This window comes from Thrips palmi, unplaced genomic scaffold (genome assembly GCF_012932325.1).
Source record: "Thrips palmi isolate BJ-2018 unplaced genomic scaffold, TpBJ-2018v1 HiC_scaffold_16, whole genome shotgun sequence".
Classification (NCBI taxonomy): Eukaryota; Metazoa; Arthropoda; class Insecta; order Thysanoptera; family Thripidae; genus Thrips; species Thrips palmi.
Window position 1 is genome coordinate 8325428 of NW_023144625.1, and position 18661 is coordinate 8344088.

The 18661-nt window shown below is 59.2% G+C and overlaps 2 protein-coding genes across 13 annotated transcripts in view; both read right to left on the reverse strand.

Moving 5' to 3' along the window:
• Nucleotides 1-3617: 3617 nt before the first annotated feature.
• LOC117642659 (peptidoglycan-recognition protein LB-like) lies at nucleotides 3618-12719 on the reverse strand. Of its 3 annotated transcripts, none has more exons than XM_034381074.1 (4): nucleotides 12522-12719; nucleotides 6367-6574; nucleotides 5902-6020; nucleotides 3618-4665 (listed from the first exon to the last, which is right to left on the reverse strand). In XM_034381074.1, the coding sequence occupies exons 1-4, from the start codon at nucleotides 12571-12573 to the stop codon at nucleotides 4184-4186; spliced, it is 861 nt and encodes a 286-aa protein (XP_034236965.1). In that variant the 5' UTR covers nucleotides 12574-12719; the 3' UTR covers nucleotides 3618-4183. The 3 variants fall into 3 exon arrangements, with proteins under 3 accessions (XP_034236965.1, XP_034236962.1, XP_034236964.1); XM_034381071.1 differs by lacking the exon at nucleotides 12522-12719 and adding an exon at nucleotides 11268-11442; XM_034381073.1 differs by lacking the exon at nucleotides 12522-12719 and adding an exon at nucleotides 9158-9300.
• Nucleotides 12720-15556: 2837 nt separating this feature from the next.
• Nucleotides 15557-18661, reverse strand: part of LOC117641998 (nuclear receptor coactivator 3-like) — a 52588-nt gene continuing 49483 nt past the window's right edge. For all 10 annotated transcript variants that reach the window (XM_034379728.1, XM_034379729.1, XM_034379726.1 and 7 more), the window contains one exon: nucleotides 15557-18587. In XM_034379728.1, the coding sequence (XP_034235619.1) occupies nucleotides 18510-18587 (78 nt within the window). In that variant the 3' untranslated portion in view covers nucleotides 15557-18509. The remainder of the gene's footprint in view (nucleotides 18588-18661) is intronic.

Genomic DNA, 18661 nt, shown 5'->3' on the forward strand with positions numbered 1-18661 from the left:
CTGCCCATTTGCCAGTGGCGCCCTTCTACGCTCAACGCCGCGCCCGTAAAGACACTGTTATGGCGCACCTAATTGGGATCGAACCGCGGACTGGCGCTCCGCTCGTCGGGCCGCTGCGGCCGCGGCTAATCGTCCGTGCAGTCGTTTTTGCGGTCGCACTCACCTCGCAGTGCGGGAGCAGCTGCCAGCAGACGAGGAGGAGGGCTGCCGCCACTGCCGCCACGGTCCAGCAGGCGCCGGGGGCGGTGCTGCGGCGGGGGCGGGGCTCGGGGGCGGACACCCGCCGCACTGACCACGTCGCCGTGGACTCCATGCAGCGCTTCTCGGTCCCGGGGACGCGTCGAGAGGACGCCCTTGTCCTTGTCACCTCCTCACATCGCGGGGCCCGGCGGGGACTCTGTCAGGGCGCGCGACAGGTAATCCGGGCGGCGCGTCTCTCGCGTCTCGGGGCGTTCGGCGTGGTTCGGCGTGGAGAGCGTCGCGGGGAACGCCTCGCCGAGAGCGCGGCTCCAGCACCGACTCCAGAGACTCGAGCGCCTCCAGCGGGCCGGCGGGCTGCAGGCACGACCACGGGCAACGCGCTTCGATTCGAACCGCTTGCAGGACTCGGACTGGCGGTCTGGCCGTCGGCGCAGCAGGACGACTCACTGCTCCTCCTGCTCCGCGCTCGCCTCCACTCCCCCGCCCGGCGTAGCCCGGCGGTGCGGTGCTGGCCTGGCGCCGCGCGGTGCACTCTCTCCTCTGGCTCCTCTGGCTGGCCGTGGCTAGCCGTGCCTCAGGGGCAAGGACGGCGACCAGCCCACACACGCCCGCCACCCCCCCGCCCGCGGCCAGCGCGCGGCCAGTGGCGGCCAGGGCGGAAGCCACGCGGCTGCCAAGCCCCGCCACGCCCCGCCACGCCCCCCAAGCCCCACCCCGGCCACGCCTGCCCCTGGCGGCCATGCGGCGGCCGGGCGTGAGTGCCGATCCTGCTGCAAGGACCGAGGGCCGCACTCCCCCCGGCCGCCACCCAAAAATTTCTCGGCTTTTTCCCCGGGTCGTCGGCACTGAGTCCTGCCCACTGACTCATTCTTTGTTTCCACAGCCGGCGCCAGGGATGCCGGCCTGCCCGGCCAGGGCCGCCGGGCCGCGGTGCCTGAAAGACGGCGTGGCGCGGGGCCCTAATTTTCCTTTTCTTTTCGTGCCCCCCTCCCGCTCCCCCGCCTTTCTTGCTCTTTTTTGCGTCCGGCGAGCGGACCCGGTGCCCGGCCGCCGCCCACGACCCAAAACGGGGGCCTGGCCCGGTTTTTTAAGTGCGGCGTGGCCGGGGGCCGCGGCGCGGCGTGGGCGTGGCCCGGCGTGACAGCGGTGACAGGAGGCGTCGCGACGGTTTGGCGTTTTCCCTGCGCGGCCTGCCCGGCCCGCCGCGCCCGTTTGACAGACCAAAGACCAAAGCAACTGCAGCATCAGGCGCCCGCCTGATTGCTTTCATTGTTTCGGCCCTGTCCCTGCCCCTCCTCCCCGCCGTCGCGGGGGACAGGAGGCGCGGAGGAGCGAGCGGCCGCGCGCGCGTGTGTCAAACCAGCGGCGTTCTTGTTTTTCCACAAGCATTTGCTGGTTCTTTTACCGACCGGCCGCGCAGCCAAACCGACGCTGCAGCGAGTCGAATCGAATTGCACGTTGAAATGGAGCCCCGGCCGGGCCGGGCCCCTTTTCCTGATTCACTGTTTACCTACAGCAAAGTTCTGGCTAGGCCGAAAACCAAAAAGCGTCAGGCGGTCTCATAGGAAATGCAAATGTGCCCTTCGCGCTCTTCCTAGGGCCCCTTGAGGGAAAAGGCTTCCGGGGCCCGGGGACAGGCACTCTCATATGGCCGGGGGCCCCCCTTGCCGGCCCCCAAACGCGATTTTTCTCCTTCGGCGGTCCCGAACAGGCACACGCATTCTTCCAACAACACGGCTATGACGTCACTCTCCCACACTGGCGCGGATCCGCTCTCCCAAGTTAACACGGCTGCCTGCGTCGGCGGCGGGGAGGCTTCGGCCAGGCTTCGGCCCGACGCAGACCTGGGGGAGTGAGTGCGGCGAAGCGGCCAGAACTCGCGGGATTTGAACCGCGAAACTTTTGCAGCGGCTACGGTGCCACTTGACGAAAGTGCTCGTTCTGAGTGACCAGCGCGATGGGCGGTGCCCTGGCGGTGCCCTGGCGGTGGGCGGGGGCTCGCGTCCAAAATGGATGCGTCAGTGTTGAGCCGCCAGGCACGCCGTCGTTGGGATGCCCAGTGTGAAAGTTCGCCGCGGGGGGGCGTCCTCGTCCCGCGGCGTCCCTTGTCCTGTCCAGGGTTCCAGGGTTCCAGGGTCGGCCGGCCCGATGGCTCCTCCAGTGTCGTGCCAGCGCTTCCCATTCCAGGTCATTCCAGGCCGGCCTAGCCGCTCCAGTTTCCCAGCCACTCCACCGGCAATCGGATCGGGCTTCGAATACCAGCTGCCGCGGCCTTTTTTTCCTCCCGGCCGCCTGCGAAGGGCGCCCGGGCCGTAAAACAACAAACAACCACAGCAGCGCTTCGAAAGTGAAATAGGCCCCGCTGGATTGTCGTGTATATGGCCGCCATGGCGTCCCGGCCGTCCCGGATCGTACCTGGAACCTGGAACGGGACATGCACGGCGCAGGCGGCCGCGAGCGGCGCCGTGCGTGTCTCACACACGGAGAGGCGATTGACACGGAAAAGCTGCCGCCGCCGTGCCGTCGCCGTGCCGTCGCCGGGTAGGGGGGACACACGGCCGTCTCTGAAAGGCGCGGGGCGGAGGGGGGGGGAAGGGGTACCTGTTTAGTGGGGCACTCTCCCCGGCCTCATGAGGGGCGTGCCAGCGAGAGGGTCAGTGCGCCGGGCGACGCGTGCCGCGTGCCGCCGCCAACACCAAAACCGCAGCGCACGGCCAAGCCCTTGGCCGAGCCGGCCCCTCACGCCCCGCGCTAGACTGGGCGGGGCGGGGCGGGGCGGGGCGGGGCGGGACGCACCTCCGACACCTCCGGTCGTGGTTGGCCTGGCAAAGGCGCTCATTACCGTTCAGCAGGTTGCCTTCGGTCTGTCTCTCTCGCAAGCACACGGGACGTCGCATGAGTGCGAGGGAGAGAGGGATAGGGAGGCTCCGGGCTCATTTTCAGTCCGCAGAACGGCGCGTGAGTAAGGCTTTCGGTGTAGCAGTCCTCGCGGACGGCGGACAGGGCAGTGGGCACTTTGACCCGGCCGGCCCGGTACCTGGTACTACCTGGTGCACTGCAAGTCCCCGAATCGGACGCGCTGACAGTGGAACATCGGCCGCCCTGAAATGATCCGGGGTTCGCCTCTCGAAATTCAATTTTTCCTCGGTTTACTCATCGAATCCGGGACCATCACTCTAAGATTGGGTGAGGTGGGCAGAAGTGTTTGGGTGGCTGAGTGGGGACAGGCTCGGTAAGACCCGGGATCAAGTCCGGGGCACGGCGACAGTACGCTCAGAGCGGCGCCGTGAAGGTGACCACTCACTGACACCTCGCGGGGAAATGGCAATGTGCCTGCGCATATTTTGGAAAGAAAATGCTGGCCATAAGAAAAGGCATTTTTCCTGTTTTAATAGCGCAAAAGAATTACCACTGTCTCAAACTTAATCGTTATATTTTTATTTTGCACATGGTATGGTACTACACAATAATTATTACTGACTAAAAGGACACATATTCACACGAAACGCAATAAAAAATATAAAATTAGTTTCTCGCACACAGTAATAAAGTAACACATTCATTCACAGGCACACAGACACGAATACTGATGGCAGGATGTGGATCCACGGGAAACCGCTCCTGGATTGATTATATCACAACATAAGGTAGGCGTACAAAAAAAACAAACGACATTTGGACTAGGTCCGTCCTACGCGAATGTGGGGATGCAAAGATAAACACGCGGGACGAAACACGACGATTGAAGGGCCCGCTACACCAGCGCGGCGCTGTCGCTGGTTCAGCGGCAGCGCGCCTTTGAGATATTACTCCGATTAGGATCGAGAGGTCCCGAGAAGGGCTCAATGAAGCAAGGCTGATGCCTCGCCGGCCGGGCGCTGCGTGCTACCGTCAGTCGCCCTGACCGCGACTCCTGACCAGCAGGCGCCGCCTAGTTGAGTCTCCCGCCGCTGCTCTGCGCGGCGCCGCGGTCGCCGTGTGGTCACGAGGCGTCCTGCTGCTGCAGCGCCGCCAGCTCCTCTCGCCGGGCGATGGCGGCCTGCCTCATGGCCTCCTTCTCCCAGATGGTGACGAGGCGGTCCCACAGCGACCTCTTGTTGAGCGGACGCACCTCCACCACCTCCACGGCCTGCTCCGCGTCCGGCGTGGACGGGTCGTACAGGCCCGCCGCGGCGGCCGGCGTCTGCGGCTCGGGCGTCTCCGGCACGACCAGCAGGGGCGCCACGGCGGCGGCCTCGGCGTGGTGGTGGTGCTCCAGGCCGGGGCGGCGCGCGGGCGGCGCCGGATCCTGCACCCAGTGGTCCCAGGTCTGGATGACGGCGAACAGCCCGTTGCCGGGGCACTCCGTGTGCCTGACCTGGCGGTGGCCCACGAGCTGGTAGTTGGGGGCGATGCGGCCGGTGTCCACGCCGCACCGGATCAGCCACTCCACGGCGTCCAGCATCACCTTGGGCGGGGCCTCGTCTGCAACGGGAGGGAATCGAGTTAGGAGCGAGACGCGGCCAGACACTTTGGAGCTCCGCTGCCCCCGTCGGCCTATCGGACGCGGTTCAGGGGCCACTGCGGGCCACTGCGGGGCACTGCGTAATCTGATGAAAATGGCAGTAACGGCAACGAGGCAGAAGGCTGGCAACCGGAGCGGCGAGGGCCGACCACGCCGACCACGCGGTGGCCACGGCGCCACGGCCTGGGGTGGGGGCGTTCCCTCCTCGTGCCGCCGCCACACTGCGGTCCGTCGCCCTGCCTCTCTCGCAGCCAATCGGGACGCCCTAAGAGTGCGGGGGAGACGGAGTGCGGCTGGAGCGGCCCGCACCAAGCGCCTGCGAAGTGCGAGGTAGGCAATCAAGCGACACAGGTGTGCTGCGGTGCCGCCACTCCGCAGGCGCTCGGCGGCCCGACGTAGAGTCCTAGAGTGGGAGAGAAACGTCATGCCTGTCCGCGCCTTCTGACAGCGAAATCTGCCATACTTGTCATTTCCGGACCGCTGGTCTTGTATCCGGCCCGTCTTTTCCGCCGTTTCACTCGGGGAGGCACACGGCAGACGAAATATTGTTTACTTTCGGGTCGTTGGCCTGTCGTGTGACATTAGCGAGTTGCGAAGGTACGTCTTTTCGCCATAATGGTGTTTGAATTCCGGAAAACGGAAACCGGCGCAGCGGTCCGGAAATGACGAGTATGGCAAAGTGCGCGTAGCGTTTTCGCAATTGACTCTTCTCTCCCACTCTAGGACTCTAGCCCGACGTGCCCGGCGGCGGCGATGGCTATGATGGCGACGCGGCGGCGCGGCCTGCTCCAGATCCACACACCCTTGGGCCTTCGGGCCTTCGGGCTTCGGGCCTTCGGGCCTTCGGGGAGATAGCGACGAACTGCACTCTAGCCTCCCCCTCCCCTCCCACGCCGGTCTAAACACACTGGTTGCAGCCGGCCGGCCGGATCGAGCACCAAGTCCACCGGCCGGCCGCAGACCCATTCCGAGAGTCACTTTCGTCGCTCCGTCTCTCTCACACTGTCGCCCTGCCGTACAGGTGCGAGAGAGACGGAGCGACGACAGCGACTCTCGGAACGGGTCTGCTGGCTATCGGGGTGCAGTGCGGCAGGCGGAGGGGCGCGTGCGTCACAGAGTCGCCGCCCACTGCACGTTGCACTGCACGTTGCACTGCAGCGCGTGCTCGGTGCGTATCCGTGCACTTGTGTACTTACTCGACCAGTCGCCGATGAGGGTGATGCCGATGCTGTCCGCGTTGTAGGGTGGTGCGTGAGCGCCAATCCTGTTCCAGCCGCGGCCCTTGTACACTCGCCCGTCACCGCCGACGGCAAAGCTGCGGACAGGAGAGGCGAATTCAACTCCTCGCTCTGTCTCTCTCGCACTCGTGGGGCGTCCCGCGAAGGTGCGAGGGAGACAGAGCGATGAAACGCGGAGTGAGCCGGGCGGCACGCGTGGGTGGCGCGGCGGCGTGCCCTTGTGGCGATAAGGTGCTGCCCGATGCACTGTGAGGCCGGCGCCGGGCCGCTGGTGGATGCTGTACGCGGAAGTCGCGCGACCAGAGTCCACGTCGTGGCGGGGGCGGGGCGGGGGCGCGGCCGGGCAGTCCGGGTGGGGCAACGCGTCGGGTTCACTGGCGCGCGGGCCGGACCGCGAAGAAAGACCCTGGCAAAGCAACACACCTGTAGCCGATGTCGTCCCAGCCGTTGCCGTCCTGGTGGTAGACCTGCATGCTCTGCATGGCGGCGATGCAGTCGGCGGTGGTGGCGCAGTAGGCGGGCGAGGCGGTGTGGTGGATCACCACCGTGGTCACGGGGTTCTGCATCTCCGTCACCAGCTTGGGCAGCCTGGCGCCCCACTCGTCGCGCGGAACGATGCGCGGGCACACGCCTGGAACACAGAGGTCGGTGGTTCGAGTACCGGCGGCGGAGAATGCTTTCCGCGAATGCTTTCTTTCCGCTGGGTCCTCTTCGAGCCGTTATTGAAAGGAGAGGAGGGGCTTTGAGACGTGACGTCACGCTGCGCTCGCCGGGTGGATTCCGAACAGGGCTCTCGCTGTTCCGGCTCTCTCGCACTCTTAGGGCGTTCCGGAGGGGTGCGAGAGAGACAGAGCGACGAAAGTGCCTTTCGGAGTCAGCCGGCGGGCCTGGTGCGCACACCGCGCTCGCCGGACTTAGGGCAAATCCCGAGTCATTGGTTCGGCCCGGGGGTCCATGGCCCCGCCGTCGGGCCCGCCTCAGGAGCCGTAGGCCCCAATAAGCCCTTCAGGGAGGTCCCCTGCTGCCCTTTCCCGGTCGAGCCCCCAGACGCCCCCCCTCCTCCCCCTCCCCCGGGAGCGGCGCGTCGCCGCCGCCGCACAGTGGGCCAGAAGACCGGTGGAGGCGGCCAAATCTCTGGACGCGTTTTGAGCTCCAGAGTCGCTAAATGGGACTAGAACCGAACGTGTGACCCCACCAATGGATTCCTCGTTCGTAGAGCAATCCATTGGTGGGGTCACACGTTCGGTTCGAGTCGTGCTTAGCGACTCTGGAGCTCAAAACGCGTCCAGAGTTTTGGCCGCCTCCACCGGTCTTCCGGCCCACTGTGCGCCGAGTCCTGCAGGAAATCCGCGGCGGCGCAGCCCTGATTGGATGCCCGAAGGACCGATCCGGGAAACGGGGAAGCAACGCAACAGGAAATATTCGTGCCGCGGATTGTTGATCCGGAGGGCTGGCTGCCGCTGGCTGCGGGCCAAGGGTCGCCCAGGGCCGCCGCGGGCCGCCGCGGGCCGCTAGGGCTGGTCCGATTCAATCAGAAAGGTACACACGCGCGTCGAACCGGTTCAAGTACAAAGCAATGAAACCGGAGGCACAGCAGCGGTGCGAGGATTCTGATTACTCCCCGTCGCCCTCGCGGACCGTGCCGCGGCACTGTACAGTACCGTGGGCGTGTTACGTGGTTCGCGGACGCGAGTGTGATTGCCACTCGAGTCGCCGCCGTCCTGGCCGGGCCTGCCGGGCCGAACTGTGACGCCGTGTCGCTCTGACGCGCTGCCAGGACACCATTTTCATTTTTATTTCGGCACACGCGACAATGAACTCGGGGCACTCGGGCGCGCGAATAAAGCGTCGGACACACGGCGACGCGGAAGCTGTGACAACCTGCGGGCAGGGCCGCAGTCTCTGTCGCACTCGTGGGGTGGGGCGTGCCGCGAAGGCGAGCGGCAGAGAGAGACGGAGCGACGAGGGGTCGGCAACTCATATATTACTTCGTACACGGTGGCTATAGACACGGGCGAATTACCAACAATATTGATTGTTGATCCAGGCTGGTGCCGCTGGCTGGGGGCCAGTCGCCAGGCCGCCGGGGCCGCGGTGCTTTGGCTGGTCCGTTCAATCAACAAGTACTACCGCGCTCGAACCGGTTCAAGTACAAAGCATGAAACGGACAAGCAGCGGTGCAGTTCTATTCTCCCGTCGCACGGGACCGTGCCGCGGCACTGTATCCGGGGCGTGTTACGTGGTTCGCGGACGCGAGGTGATTGCGGTCGCCCCGCATGGCCGGGCCTGCGGCCGGACACGCCGTGTCGCTCTGAGGCCCAGGACACCTTTCTTTTATTTCGGCACACGCGACAATGACTGGGGCCTCGGTTCCCGCTGCGAATAAAGGTCGGACACACGCGACGGGGAAAGGGCTGCGACAACTGTGGCGGCCGCGCTCTGTCCACTCGGGTTGGGGTGCCGCGAAGGCGAGCGACAACGGACGACGGAACGAAGCTTGGACCCGGGTCGGCGGGGGGAGCGGGCGGGAGCGGGGCGCGGCCCGTCGCCGCGGGCCGCCGGTCGTGGCCGGGTGCGGAGCCGGAAAGGACCGGCGGCCGCCGGCGGCGCGGCGCGGCGTCCTGGGACCGGCTGACGAGCGGAGCAGCGGAGCAGCGTACGCGAAGCGAGGGTGTATTATTGAGCAAAGGGGATGATCGCGGATGATCCTTTCTGGCGGCGAGTTTACGGAAGCGGGGCGGGGCCTGGCGGGGCGGTCCGGCCGGCCTGAAGACAAGACAGTGCAGACGGCGGGCTGGGGCTGGACGGGCAGGACGAGGACTCACATCGAGCGACGCGGCTTTCCTTATTTGTTCCAAGGGGAGGGGGAGGGGGAGGGGAGGGGGCTGGCCGTTTCGGACCCAAGAGAGCGCCACGCGACTCCAGAAAAGCCGCGATGAGAACCCCGGGAGGCAACCCCCTCGGGGCAACCCGGGGGCCTGCACCGTCAAGCAGAAATTTCGTACCGCCAACCACCACACCGTTCTCTCTCTCGCTCTCTCTCTCTCCAGCTCGCTTCTCCTTTGGCCGACTCTTGGCCGGGAAGACTGCAGAGAGGACGCCGCCATGGCCCACTTGGCAACTGCACGCAACAAAGCATTCCACCCCAAATATGATTTCGGCCGCACCACCCTTGTCGCCGCCACCGCCAGCCCCTCGGCCGACCCCGACCTACCCTCTGGCTGCGTCCCCGCCGCATCCTCCGCCACGACGGCCACGACGGCCACGACCACGCACGTCGCCAGCAGGACGGCCGCCGACCACATGCTGGGCTCCAAAACGGCGCAACGACACAACGACGCACCGGCGATGCAGACTCGCCGCTACTGAGGCCTCCGGCCGCCGCACTCCATTTTATAATGTAGCCGCGGGCCATGGGCACTTTAGCGCAAGCGGCGCGGAGGCGAGGCGGCGGAGGCGGCGCGGCCGGCCGGTTGGCTGATATCCGCGACAAACATTGCAGTGGCGGTGCGCGTCACCTGCTTTAAGGTCCTGGGTCGCTGCACTCTCGCACCATGCGCCCGGCCCGGTTTATGAAGGTTTACGAGTCATTCCCAGTGCCAACTACACGGCAGTGTAGCCTCGCGCCTCGCTGCTGGAGTTTTCACAGCATGACAGCGGCTGTGCCGTGCCGCCGTGCCGCGCGGTGCGGTGTCCATGGCATAAGTTGGCGTGTCAGACCCGCTGTCAAAAGTTTTTACCACTACGCCGCGTCGTGTCACCAGCCCTCCGGTGTCACCCCCGCGGCGACAGCCAGCATCAACACGGGGCGTCCCTATGAGGTTCGCGGCCGGGATTTGGCCCATAGAGTCCACAGCCAGCGAGAGGCCGAGTGGCTCCGCGTGGCCAGCTCGCTTCGAGCTCGCCGAGGTTCCTCGCGGGTTTCTTCCGCCCGCAGCCTACTCTGCCTCACACAGTCCACGCGCAGTCGGTCCATCGGGCACCCGCGCGTCCACGCCAGCCGGCCGACTCCGCGCGCATCGCGTTCGTCTCTCTCGCACTCATGGGGCGTCTCGGAGAGGTGCGAGAGAGACAGAGCGCACGTGCTGGCGGCCCCAGGCCAGGCCCAGCCAGGCCCAGCAGATCCATGAAACCGTCCGTGACCCCAGCTGTAGCCCGCCGGCCGGCGTGGGCGTCTGCGTCGTCTACGTGCCGCCATCGCCAACTCGCGGCCGCAAGCAAAGCACGCAAAGCTCGCCGTAACGACAGACCATTCGCTTTGCTGTCTCTCTCGCACCCCGACGGAGCGCCCGGGAGTGCGAGGGAGACACAGCGACGCGGCACCGCTCGGAATGAGCCAAAGGACGCGCCCCGGCGCGCTCAAAGTCCGGGCCGCCGTCGACGCGAGACCCCCGGAGCAGCCCGCACTCCGTGGCCGCCACCGCGGGCCTCAACAGGCCGTCGTCGTGAGGACGCGACATACAGTGGGCCAGATGACCGGTGGAGGCGGACAAAACTCTAGACGCGTTTTGAGCTCCAGAGAAGCTAAACAGGACTCGAACCGAACGTGTGACCCCATCAATGGATTGCTCTCCGAACGAGGAATCCATTGGTGGGGTCACACGTTCCGTTTGAGTCCTGTTTAGCAACTCTGGGGCTTAAAACGCGTCTAGAGTTTTGTCCGCCTCCACCGGTCTTCTGGCCCACTGTGCGCCCCGACGCGCCGCGAGGGGACTCCCCGACGCCGAGTCATTTCTTCCGGTCCAGCCTCGGCGGCGCGGCTCCGCGGCTCCGCGGCGATATCGCTATCGCCTTCAGTAAAATCCACGCGTTGCTCCACCGCGCGCGGATCGCTCGGATACAGCCCCATATCATGCCGGGCTGCTGGCGCGGGCAATTTTTCGTCCGCCGATATCGTGCCCCAGCAGGGCCCAGCAGGGCCCAGCACGCACACTACTCTGGGTTTGAATGTACTAATCAGCTGCGAGGCGCATGGCTGCTAATTGATATGGTTACATAAAGAGGCGCGGCCGGCGCATGGCTCTGTCCCTCTGTGGCCCTCGTGGGCCTGTGTGGTCCATGGCGTACAGTGGGCCAGAAGACCGGTGGAGGCGGACTAAATTCTGACGCGTTTTGAGCTCCAGTGTCGCTAAATAGGTCTCGAACCGAACGTGTGACCCCACCAATGGATTGCTCTCCGAACGAGGAATCCATTAGTGGGGTCACACGTTCGGTTTGAGTCCTGTTTAGTGACTTTGGAGCTCTACACGCGTTTAGAATTTTGGCCGCCCCCACCGGTCTTCTGGTCCACTGTGCGGGTCCTGCGCGTCCAGCAAATTGCTCACCACTCAGGCTGATTCCGAAAGGCGCCTTCGTCGCTCTGTCTCTCTCGCACTCGCTGGGTGCGAGAGAGACAGGGGGATACTGTTCGCACAGCGCGCTGTACGCGAATACAACTCGACGCTGCTCGACGCCCGAAAGCCACCAGATTACTATGGGCCCCATTTCCAACCTGCTCGCGGCACCGGCCGGGGCTTGGGCCGGGGAGTCCCCTTTTCTGACGCCGCTGTTCCAGTTATTGTTGTTTTGATCACCAGTGCGCAAAGGTGGCAGCATTTTTCCTGTCCCTTGATTGCTAGCAGACACTGGGCCAATCTTTTTTTTTTTAAGATAACACCGGCGCCATTGAGGAGTTTCGCGTTTCATTCTTCGCTCACGTCAACTCGAGGGATCTAAATTAATTGAGGTTTTTACGAAATAAGATTAGATTACATGTAGCGAAACCGCCGAAACTACTGGCCTCAGTTTCAAAGGCGAAAGCGTGACGCACTCTTCCTGAAATCAGACTCTGAGCGAGGAATCGAAGTGTCCGCCTCTAAACTGTGCGTCCCGGCACTGCGAAAAGAGGGAGGGAGGGGGAAGAGATGTGCGTGAGGGGCTCCTCGCAGCGCCAGCACACTGCCAGGCCAGCACCAAGTTCGTGCGCCGCGGCACGCATGGCCGCGTAGCTCCGCGTCGCCCCGAAAACTATGATTGACATCTCAACTATGAAGGCGACAGACGCCAATCGGCCGTGCACTGCGACACTCCCGAATTCACTGACGCGAACCTCGCGGCGGTTCCAAAACTGTCTAGGCGTGTTGCGACGCTCGTCGGCGCCCCTCTCGCCCCTCTCGCCCCTCTCGCCCCTCCGGCCCCTCCCGGACGGAGCGAGTCACGGAAGGACGCCGAAGCGCCCCAAAGACCGGGCGCTCGCAAAGTCCATCCGAGCGCGCATGATTATCGAATATAATTAATTGTCTCGCCGAAAGCGGCACCTGAGAGGTAGAGAGGGCCGTGGAGGGAGGGTGCCTCATCCGGCTCGGCTTCGTCGCTTCGGAAACGCGGCCGCCTCTTCAGCGACTTGACACAGCAGCGCGGCGCTGAACCCCCTCAACCGTAACGTATACTTAATACTAAACGTGAATATAGCCATGTCTTAACAACAGCATCTACTGATTGCCTCACTCACGCACCGGAACCGGATTACATTCGCCTGGATTCGAGGCAAATGAAAACACAAGTCGAACGCGCCGCTCATTTCGAACTCGTTTACTTACTGGCAACCGCGGCGAAGCGCAGCACCGCCATCATCCAGTCCATGATGGTCATGTTGGTGGTCCTCGAATCTTCTCCTGCTCCTGTTTCGGTGGCGGCAAGTCCAAGACACGCGCAGCAGCACAGGCAGGGGCGCAGTCTGTCTCGCACTGTCTGTCAACTCGGGATGAGATCTGCTTCTCTTCTAAAGCAAAGACCCGCCCGGTCAACGCCGGTCAGTCTGTCCCCCCTCCCCTCCCCAGCACCACCAACATCGCTTATCGTTTGCAGCCGCCAGGCCGCGCCGTGCCGCGCCCTGCCGCGCCGTGCCGCCACCCCTAGCCCCCTCCTCTCATTTACAGACCACGAGGGAAACGACCAACTGGGGCTGGGGGCTCGGGGGCCCCGCCTGGGAAAAGTCGCCAAGACAGCGGGCAGAACGACGCCCGGGCCGGCGGGCCGTTCCCTCAAATAATTATTCTGGCGCGAGACGCGAGGCTCGAGCTCTCGGACCCCCTTTGCGCTTCACCCTCGCGACTAATGGAAGCAGGCTAAGCGGCAAAGCACGCGCTGCACGCACAGTAAATGTCTTACGGTGAAAGGCTTCACCAACATAATATGGTGGCGATTTTCTCCATAATACCAACGAAATTCGTCAAAATCTCTATAAGGTACAGTGAATTCTCAATGGTATGTTACGAAGTCAGCTGCACCACCATAATATGGAACATTTTCACCATAATGTGGAGAATCTTCACTGTACAACATTTAGAGTGCGGACGGTCGGCCGGCCGCACAGTACGAACCAAGGTACGAACAGCGGGGAAGAGCACGCAGTGCGACAAGGAGGCAGTGACCGCGCGAAGGGCGAAACTACGGAGTAGGCAGCAACTCGAAAATCCGCCCAAGAATCGAGTGCAAAAAGATAGGGAAAAGTGCAAGGCGATGAAATAAAAAGGAGATGAGATTCGGTGTAGGCATTGTGATAGGTGCAAAGACGGTGGTGCCATGGAGAGTGGGGTCAGGCCGGTCAGCCTAGACGCCCCGCCCCGCCCCGCCCCGCCCCGCCCCGCCACGCCCCGCCACGCCCCGCCACGCCTCGCGCTGCACCGCGTTGCCTCAGCATGCAAAGATGCTGTGCGAGGCGCGGGGCCCCCAGCCGGGCCCAGTGCAACCCACGTGGCCCCGGCCAGGCCAGGCCACGCACGGCTCTGGAGATGGGGAGGGAAGGGGGGTGTGTTTGAAAGCCTGGCTTGCTGCTCACACTTTGCGTCCCGGCCGCTCCAGGGGCCGGGTGGAAAGAAACATGGGAGTCCCCGAAGGGTGAGTAAAAATGACCTGGGGGGTTCTTTTGCGGGGCGGGCCGGGGGCCCGGCCGGTGGAGGGGGCCACGAGCTCTGGCGTTTTAACCGAGTGCATGGGACTCGAACCGGCCCGGCCCCCCATGGATGCTGCATGCAAACCATTGATGGGGACCGGCGTGTTGGTCCTTTGCGAGGCGGAGCCGGCGGTTTGTCCGCCTCCGCCGGCTTTGGCCCCCTGTTAAACGCTTCCCGACACCGGCCCCTCCGGCATTAGCGAGGGGGTCGACCCAATAAGGGAATTGGAAGACTTGCCGCCCCGGGCCGCGCGGCGCGCTGTGGCCAGAGTGCCGCCCTGCCCCGCCCCAGGCATGGTCAGGATCCACGGCCACGGGGGTGGTTTTCGAAAGGGACAAAACCACACACACAATTTTTGTTTACGAAGCCGTTTATAACGCGACTTTTTGTCGTGCCGTGCCAATAACAAGTGTGCCTTAGGGAACCGGCGGCTGGTGGGGACCTACGACGGTTAGGTTGGGCCAGTCGTCGCGGCTCTTGGTGATGGGGAGGGAAGCGGTGTGTTTGAAGCCTGGCTTGTTTTGCACATTTAACGTCCACGGCTGGTCCAGGGAGGGATGGTAACGAAAACATGAAGTCCAGAAAGGGTAGAGTCAAAAATGACCTGGTGGAGGATTTTATTTTAGCAAGTTGGCCGGCCAGGCCGGTGGCAGCGGGGCACGAGCGTGGCGTGAACCGTGTGCATGGTGAGCATGCTGCAGAGGCCGGCCCGGCCCGGCCCGGGCATGCATGCATGCATGCATGCATGCTCCGGCGTGTTGGTGTTTGACGGGCGGGGCCGGCGGGGCCGCGCCGTGCCGGTGGCACTGTTATCGCTCCCTCACGCCATCCGGCATTATCGAGCCTTTCCCAATTACGAAATTGGCGACTTGCCGCCACGCCGCTGCGCGCCTGTAGCCAGAGTAGCCCCGCCCCGCCCCGCCCCGCCCCGCCCCGATCCACCGGCCACGCGTGGTTTGACCTGCCGGCCGCGCCCCGCGATGAAATGCCGCGCGCCGTGTCCGTGTCCGCTGTGTGCTTCACGAAAAAACAAAAGACATTGTTGTGGTGATCAGCGCTGCTCGATAGGCTGAATCCGATAGCCGCAATCGAAAATCCATACCTACAACCAAAAGCTGGTTGCTACGTATATGACTGCAACATTTGGCTAGTCTTTTCACGTACAGGTGTCATTCATGTTTTCGTTCAAAAATAAATTATTTCAAACTCGGGTCTAAGTCTTTGCCTTTACATGGACTGTATTTCCTTCATCAAAAGCCAATCTTTTGACTTTAGCCCCACAGAAGGGGGCACGCCGCCGTACTTCCCAGAGCCCTGGTGGAGGCGCTAGTCCACCCCTGGGGATTAGCGATCAATGTTGAGGTACCACGCCGGGCCGCCCTCGAGAACCATTTTTGGCATCGAGAAAGTTCAGAGCTTATCTCCTGAGGGAGCCAGCCCAGCCCAGCCCAGCCTGGTGAGGCATGGCGTTTCTTCACGGCTCTCTCTCACATTTTGGCGTTTGAAACGGCCAAACGAAGAGCGGACGGTACGGTGACCCTATCGGCTTATCAACGTCCGTGTGAATAATAACAAATATGGTGTGATAGATGGGGGACGATAAGTATTGCTTGCCAAAGCAACCCACCTCCTGGTTTAATTCGATGTGATGATGCATCAAGGAAAATAAATATTGATGGTTTGGGAACACAGTTTTTGTAATTTATTAAAAATCAATAATTATTATACACAAAGATAATACAATTAGCTTTCTCTTTATCTCTCACATTTCTTTCTTTACAATTGTAGCTTGCAAAAGTAACACAGCCACAGCGGAGAGGGAACAGCAGCTGGGGTTGGATCCACGCAATATCTTTACAAAAATATCTTTAAAGTCACTTTACAATAATGTGGGCATATCACTAAACTTTCATTTATACACAATAAGTCCAACTGTTATCTTGTCCTATCTGTTCTGCTGCTTAACAAACAAAACAGAGCGTTGTCTCATAAAATTTCTTCAAGTTCCCACATGAAACAAAACAATATTTCCTTGTAAAAATCCAACCACCTACCATCTCGGACGTAAAAAAAAGTGAAACAATCTGTACATAATTTACACTGACATGCTTTGGTTTATAACAATGCTACACATGGTTTATCTGTGCAATCAGCGTGAAAAGGTTCACCTTTTTTATGACCAATCACAGCAATTGCACATCACAAGTCACTCTTATCAGTTTCCATTCATTCATCACATTGTCTTTCATCCAGTAACAAATTGCTCTCACATTCGGATATTCAGACACAGACACACAGAGTCACACACACAAACACACACTGACTGTCACAACCGCACAACTGTAACTGATTTCATTTGGTGACTCACAGACATTAACAATCACAAACATAATTCATTCACACAAAATAAGATGCACTCACTGATCCACACACCTCATCAGCCACAATAAAGAGTTCAACACCATCCATTCACTCTCCGTTACACATTAAATGCTGTGAAAGCATTATTCCATCATTTCTTTTACTGTACTTATAAAACAAGATGGGGGCAATATCCCACATTTTCCATGTACGTATGATTGAAAAAATAATTAAACAAAACAAGTGTGCCTATGTAACACAATGATAACACGTTAGTTTTGTACTTCATCATCACATATGAACAGCAATGGAGCAGGGAGAACAATCAGTAACAAACGGCGGGCGGCGCCTGTCCGACTAGCGGCTAGCGGTGCAGGACTCTATGCTAACACAATGAAACGCCGCGCAGCGCAGAGCGGCGCAGAGCAGCGCAGCGCCCAACACCACCCAGACCCGCAACAAACCAAGGATTGGAAGACTACAAAAGCTACATGCAAGACAGAGTAACAAAGGAGAAACCAAACACTTTAAAAGAGAAACAATAAAATTTAACTTCTCCAACAACATATACTTTAATTAAACATAAATAGGTGCAATACTTTGAGAGAAATGCAGTTTTCTTTAACACGCGGCTGCATTCTCAACGGAATGGACCTGCATGAGATTAAAATGAGAGGACAGCTGTGATTCATTCCAATGCTTCTATAATTACAATATAAATACCAACAAGATGATAATCACACAGCTATCTCTCATCTTACACCACACAGACTGGCTGATCAACTATCTTGCTGAGTGAGAAACCCAGTATAACAAAATTATTTAAACAGATTTAACAAATTTTGCTTTCTGTACATAAAAATATATATCAATATATATATTTTTATTAAACATCTATATATATAATATAAGTAATATGTAAATATCTCAAATTTCTGCAAATATTGGACTAATAAAATGACTGTGCTCAAAATTCCAGAATGTCGTCAATTTAGAATTGTAAAAATAGTACTTTTGCAATAACAATAATTAAAATTTTAGTTTCTTGATCCAAAGGCGCTGAACTACAGAAAATACACAAGAATAAGAAGCTATAGTGCTATTTATCAGTCAAAATAATTGCTTTTACAAAAACTACAATGGTTTGAGGTTGAAATGGAACTGTTTGGCAGCATTTCTCCCATATGGGCCACAGACTGCACACACCTATATTTAGCAAAATAGAATTACAATAATCCATCTAGTTGTATAGGGAAAAAATTGTCACAAAATTTAAATTTCATCTCATCTTCTTGGTTCACCTGACCTGCGTAATTTCTAATAGAATCTCATTCACATCTAATAGAATTTAATACATACAAAAGTTATATACCTCTCAATTTGAAACATTGAAATATAAGTGAGTCGGCAACTATTTTGAGCACAACAAACAAAGTGGTGCAGTCTGTGAAGCCCAGTCTGGGCTGGCTAATTGACACGTCCTGGGCACGGGCAGGACGAGGGGGTGGAAACTACACAACAATATCAGCCTTAGCTCCATTCCGCTCGGTTCCATCTATATTCAAAACTCACTAGCCACTCGACTGGTCCCCAAGGCTGCCTGGCCTGCGCTCCGTCAGGTAATGTATAAATACTTAAATATATTCTTTTTAATTAGCGATTTTTAAAAATAGGTTTGTTCACATAATTTCACCTCAACGCTTGGATGTAGTAAAGATAAAAAAATAATAAAAAAGTGTAGCATTAAAAGTCATTTAAGAAGTTGATTTTACATTCACAGAGCATATCACAAGTGGTATGGACGCCTCTGACCAACCCACTGCAACCATTTGGAGTTCTGGCTAGAGTAGCTCCTCCAGAGGCGCTCGTACCATTCTCTCCGCAACACTACGCACAACACTTGCCCAAGCCAACGCCACAACACTGACTTGTGGCATCAACATGTCTTGAGTATCTTGTCATTCTCTTTTGGTATACAAATATTAAAAACAATAATATTATGCAAATTTAATTTTTACATACATTATGCTTAGGTTACTTAAAAAACATCATAAATTTTAGAAATAAAAACAAGTAACTTCTTAATCAATGCACTTTCAAGTAAACAATAATATAATGTCCCAGCAGCTAATCAAACAGTTTGAGCAACAGAGGAACTGAACTCTTCTTAGCCACTCAACACAACCCTGCAATAACAACACGGAATGCTGAAGAGGGCACTCCACAGTCTTCTTCCACAATGAGCAAGCCCCTATCCAACAGTTCTGCTGCTCAAGACTCAGACAGCAGCTTCTCTAATAACGATGACTTCTGGTCCCCACCGGCTCGAGACGGATCTTCCATGTTATTCTGAAACAATTTAAGAAAATAAGATAAGAATGGATGAATGTTAATGGATACCAATACACAACTTAAGGTAACTA

What these genes read in the sequence shown, in the direction of transcription:
- LOC117642659 (XM_034381071.1), bottom strand. Translation starts at nt 11,427, where the DNA reads ATGGGGCCCATAGTAATCTGGTGGCTTTCGGGCGTCGAGCAGCGTCGA. An exon ending in TGGGACGACATCGGCTACAG is followed by an intron (nt 6,021 to 6,366) that starts GTGTGTTGCTTT and finishes TCCTGTCCGCAG; the next exon opens with CTTTGCCGTCGGCGGTGACG. An exon ending in CCTCATCGGCGACTGGTCGA is followed by an intron (nt 4,666 to 5,901) that starts GTAAGTACACAA and finishes CTCCCGTTGCAG; the next exon opens with ACGAGGCCCCGCCCAAGGTG.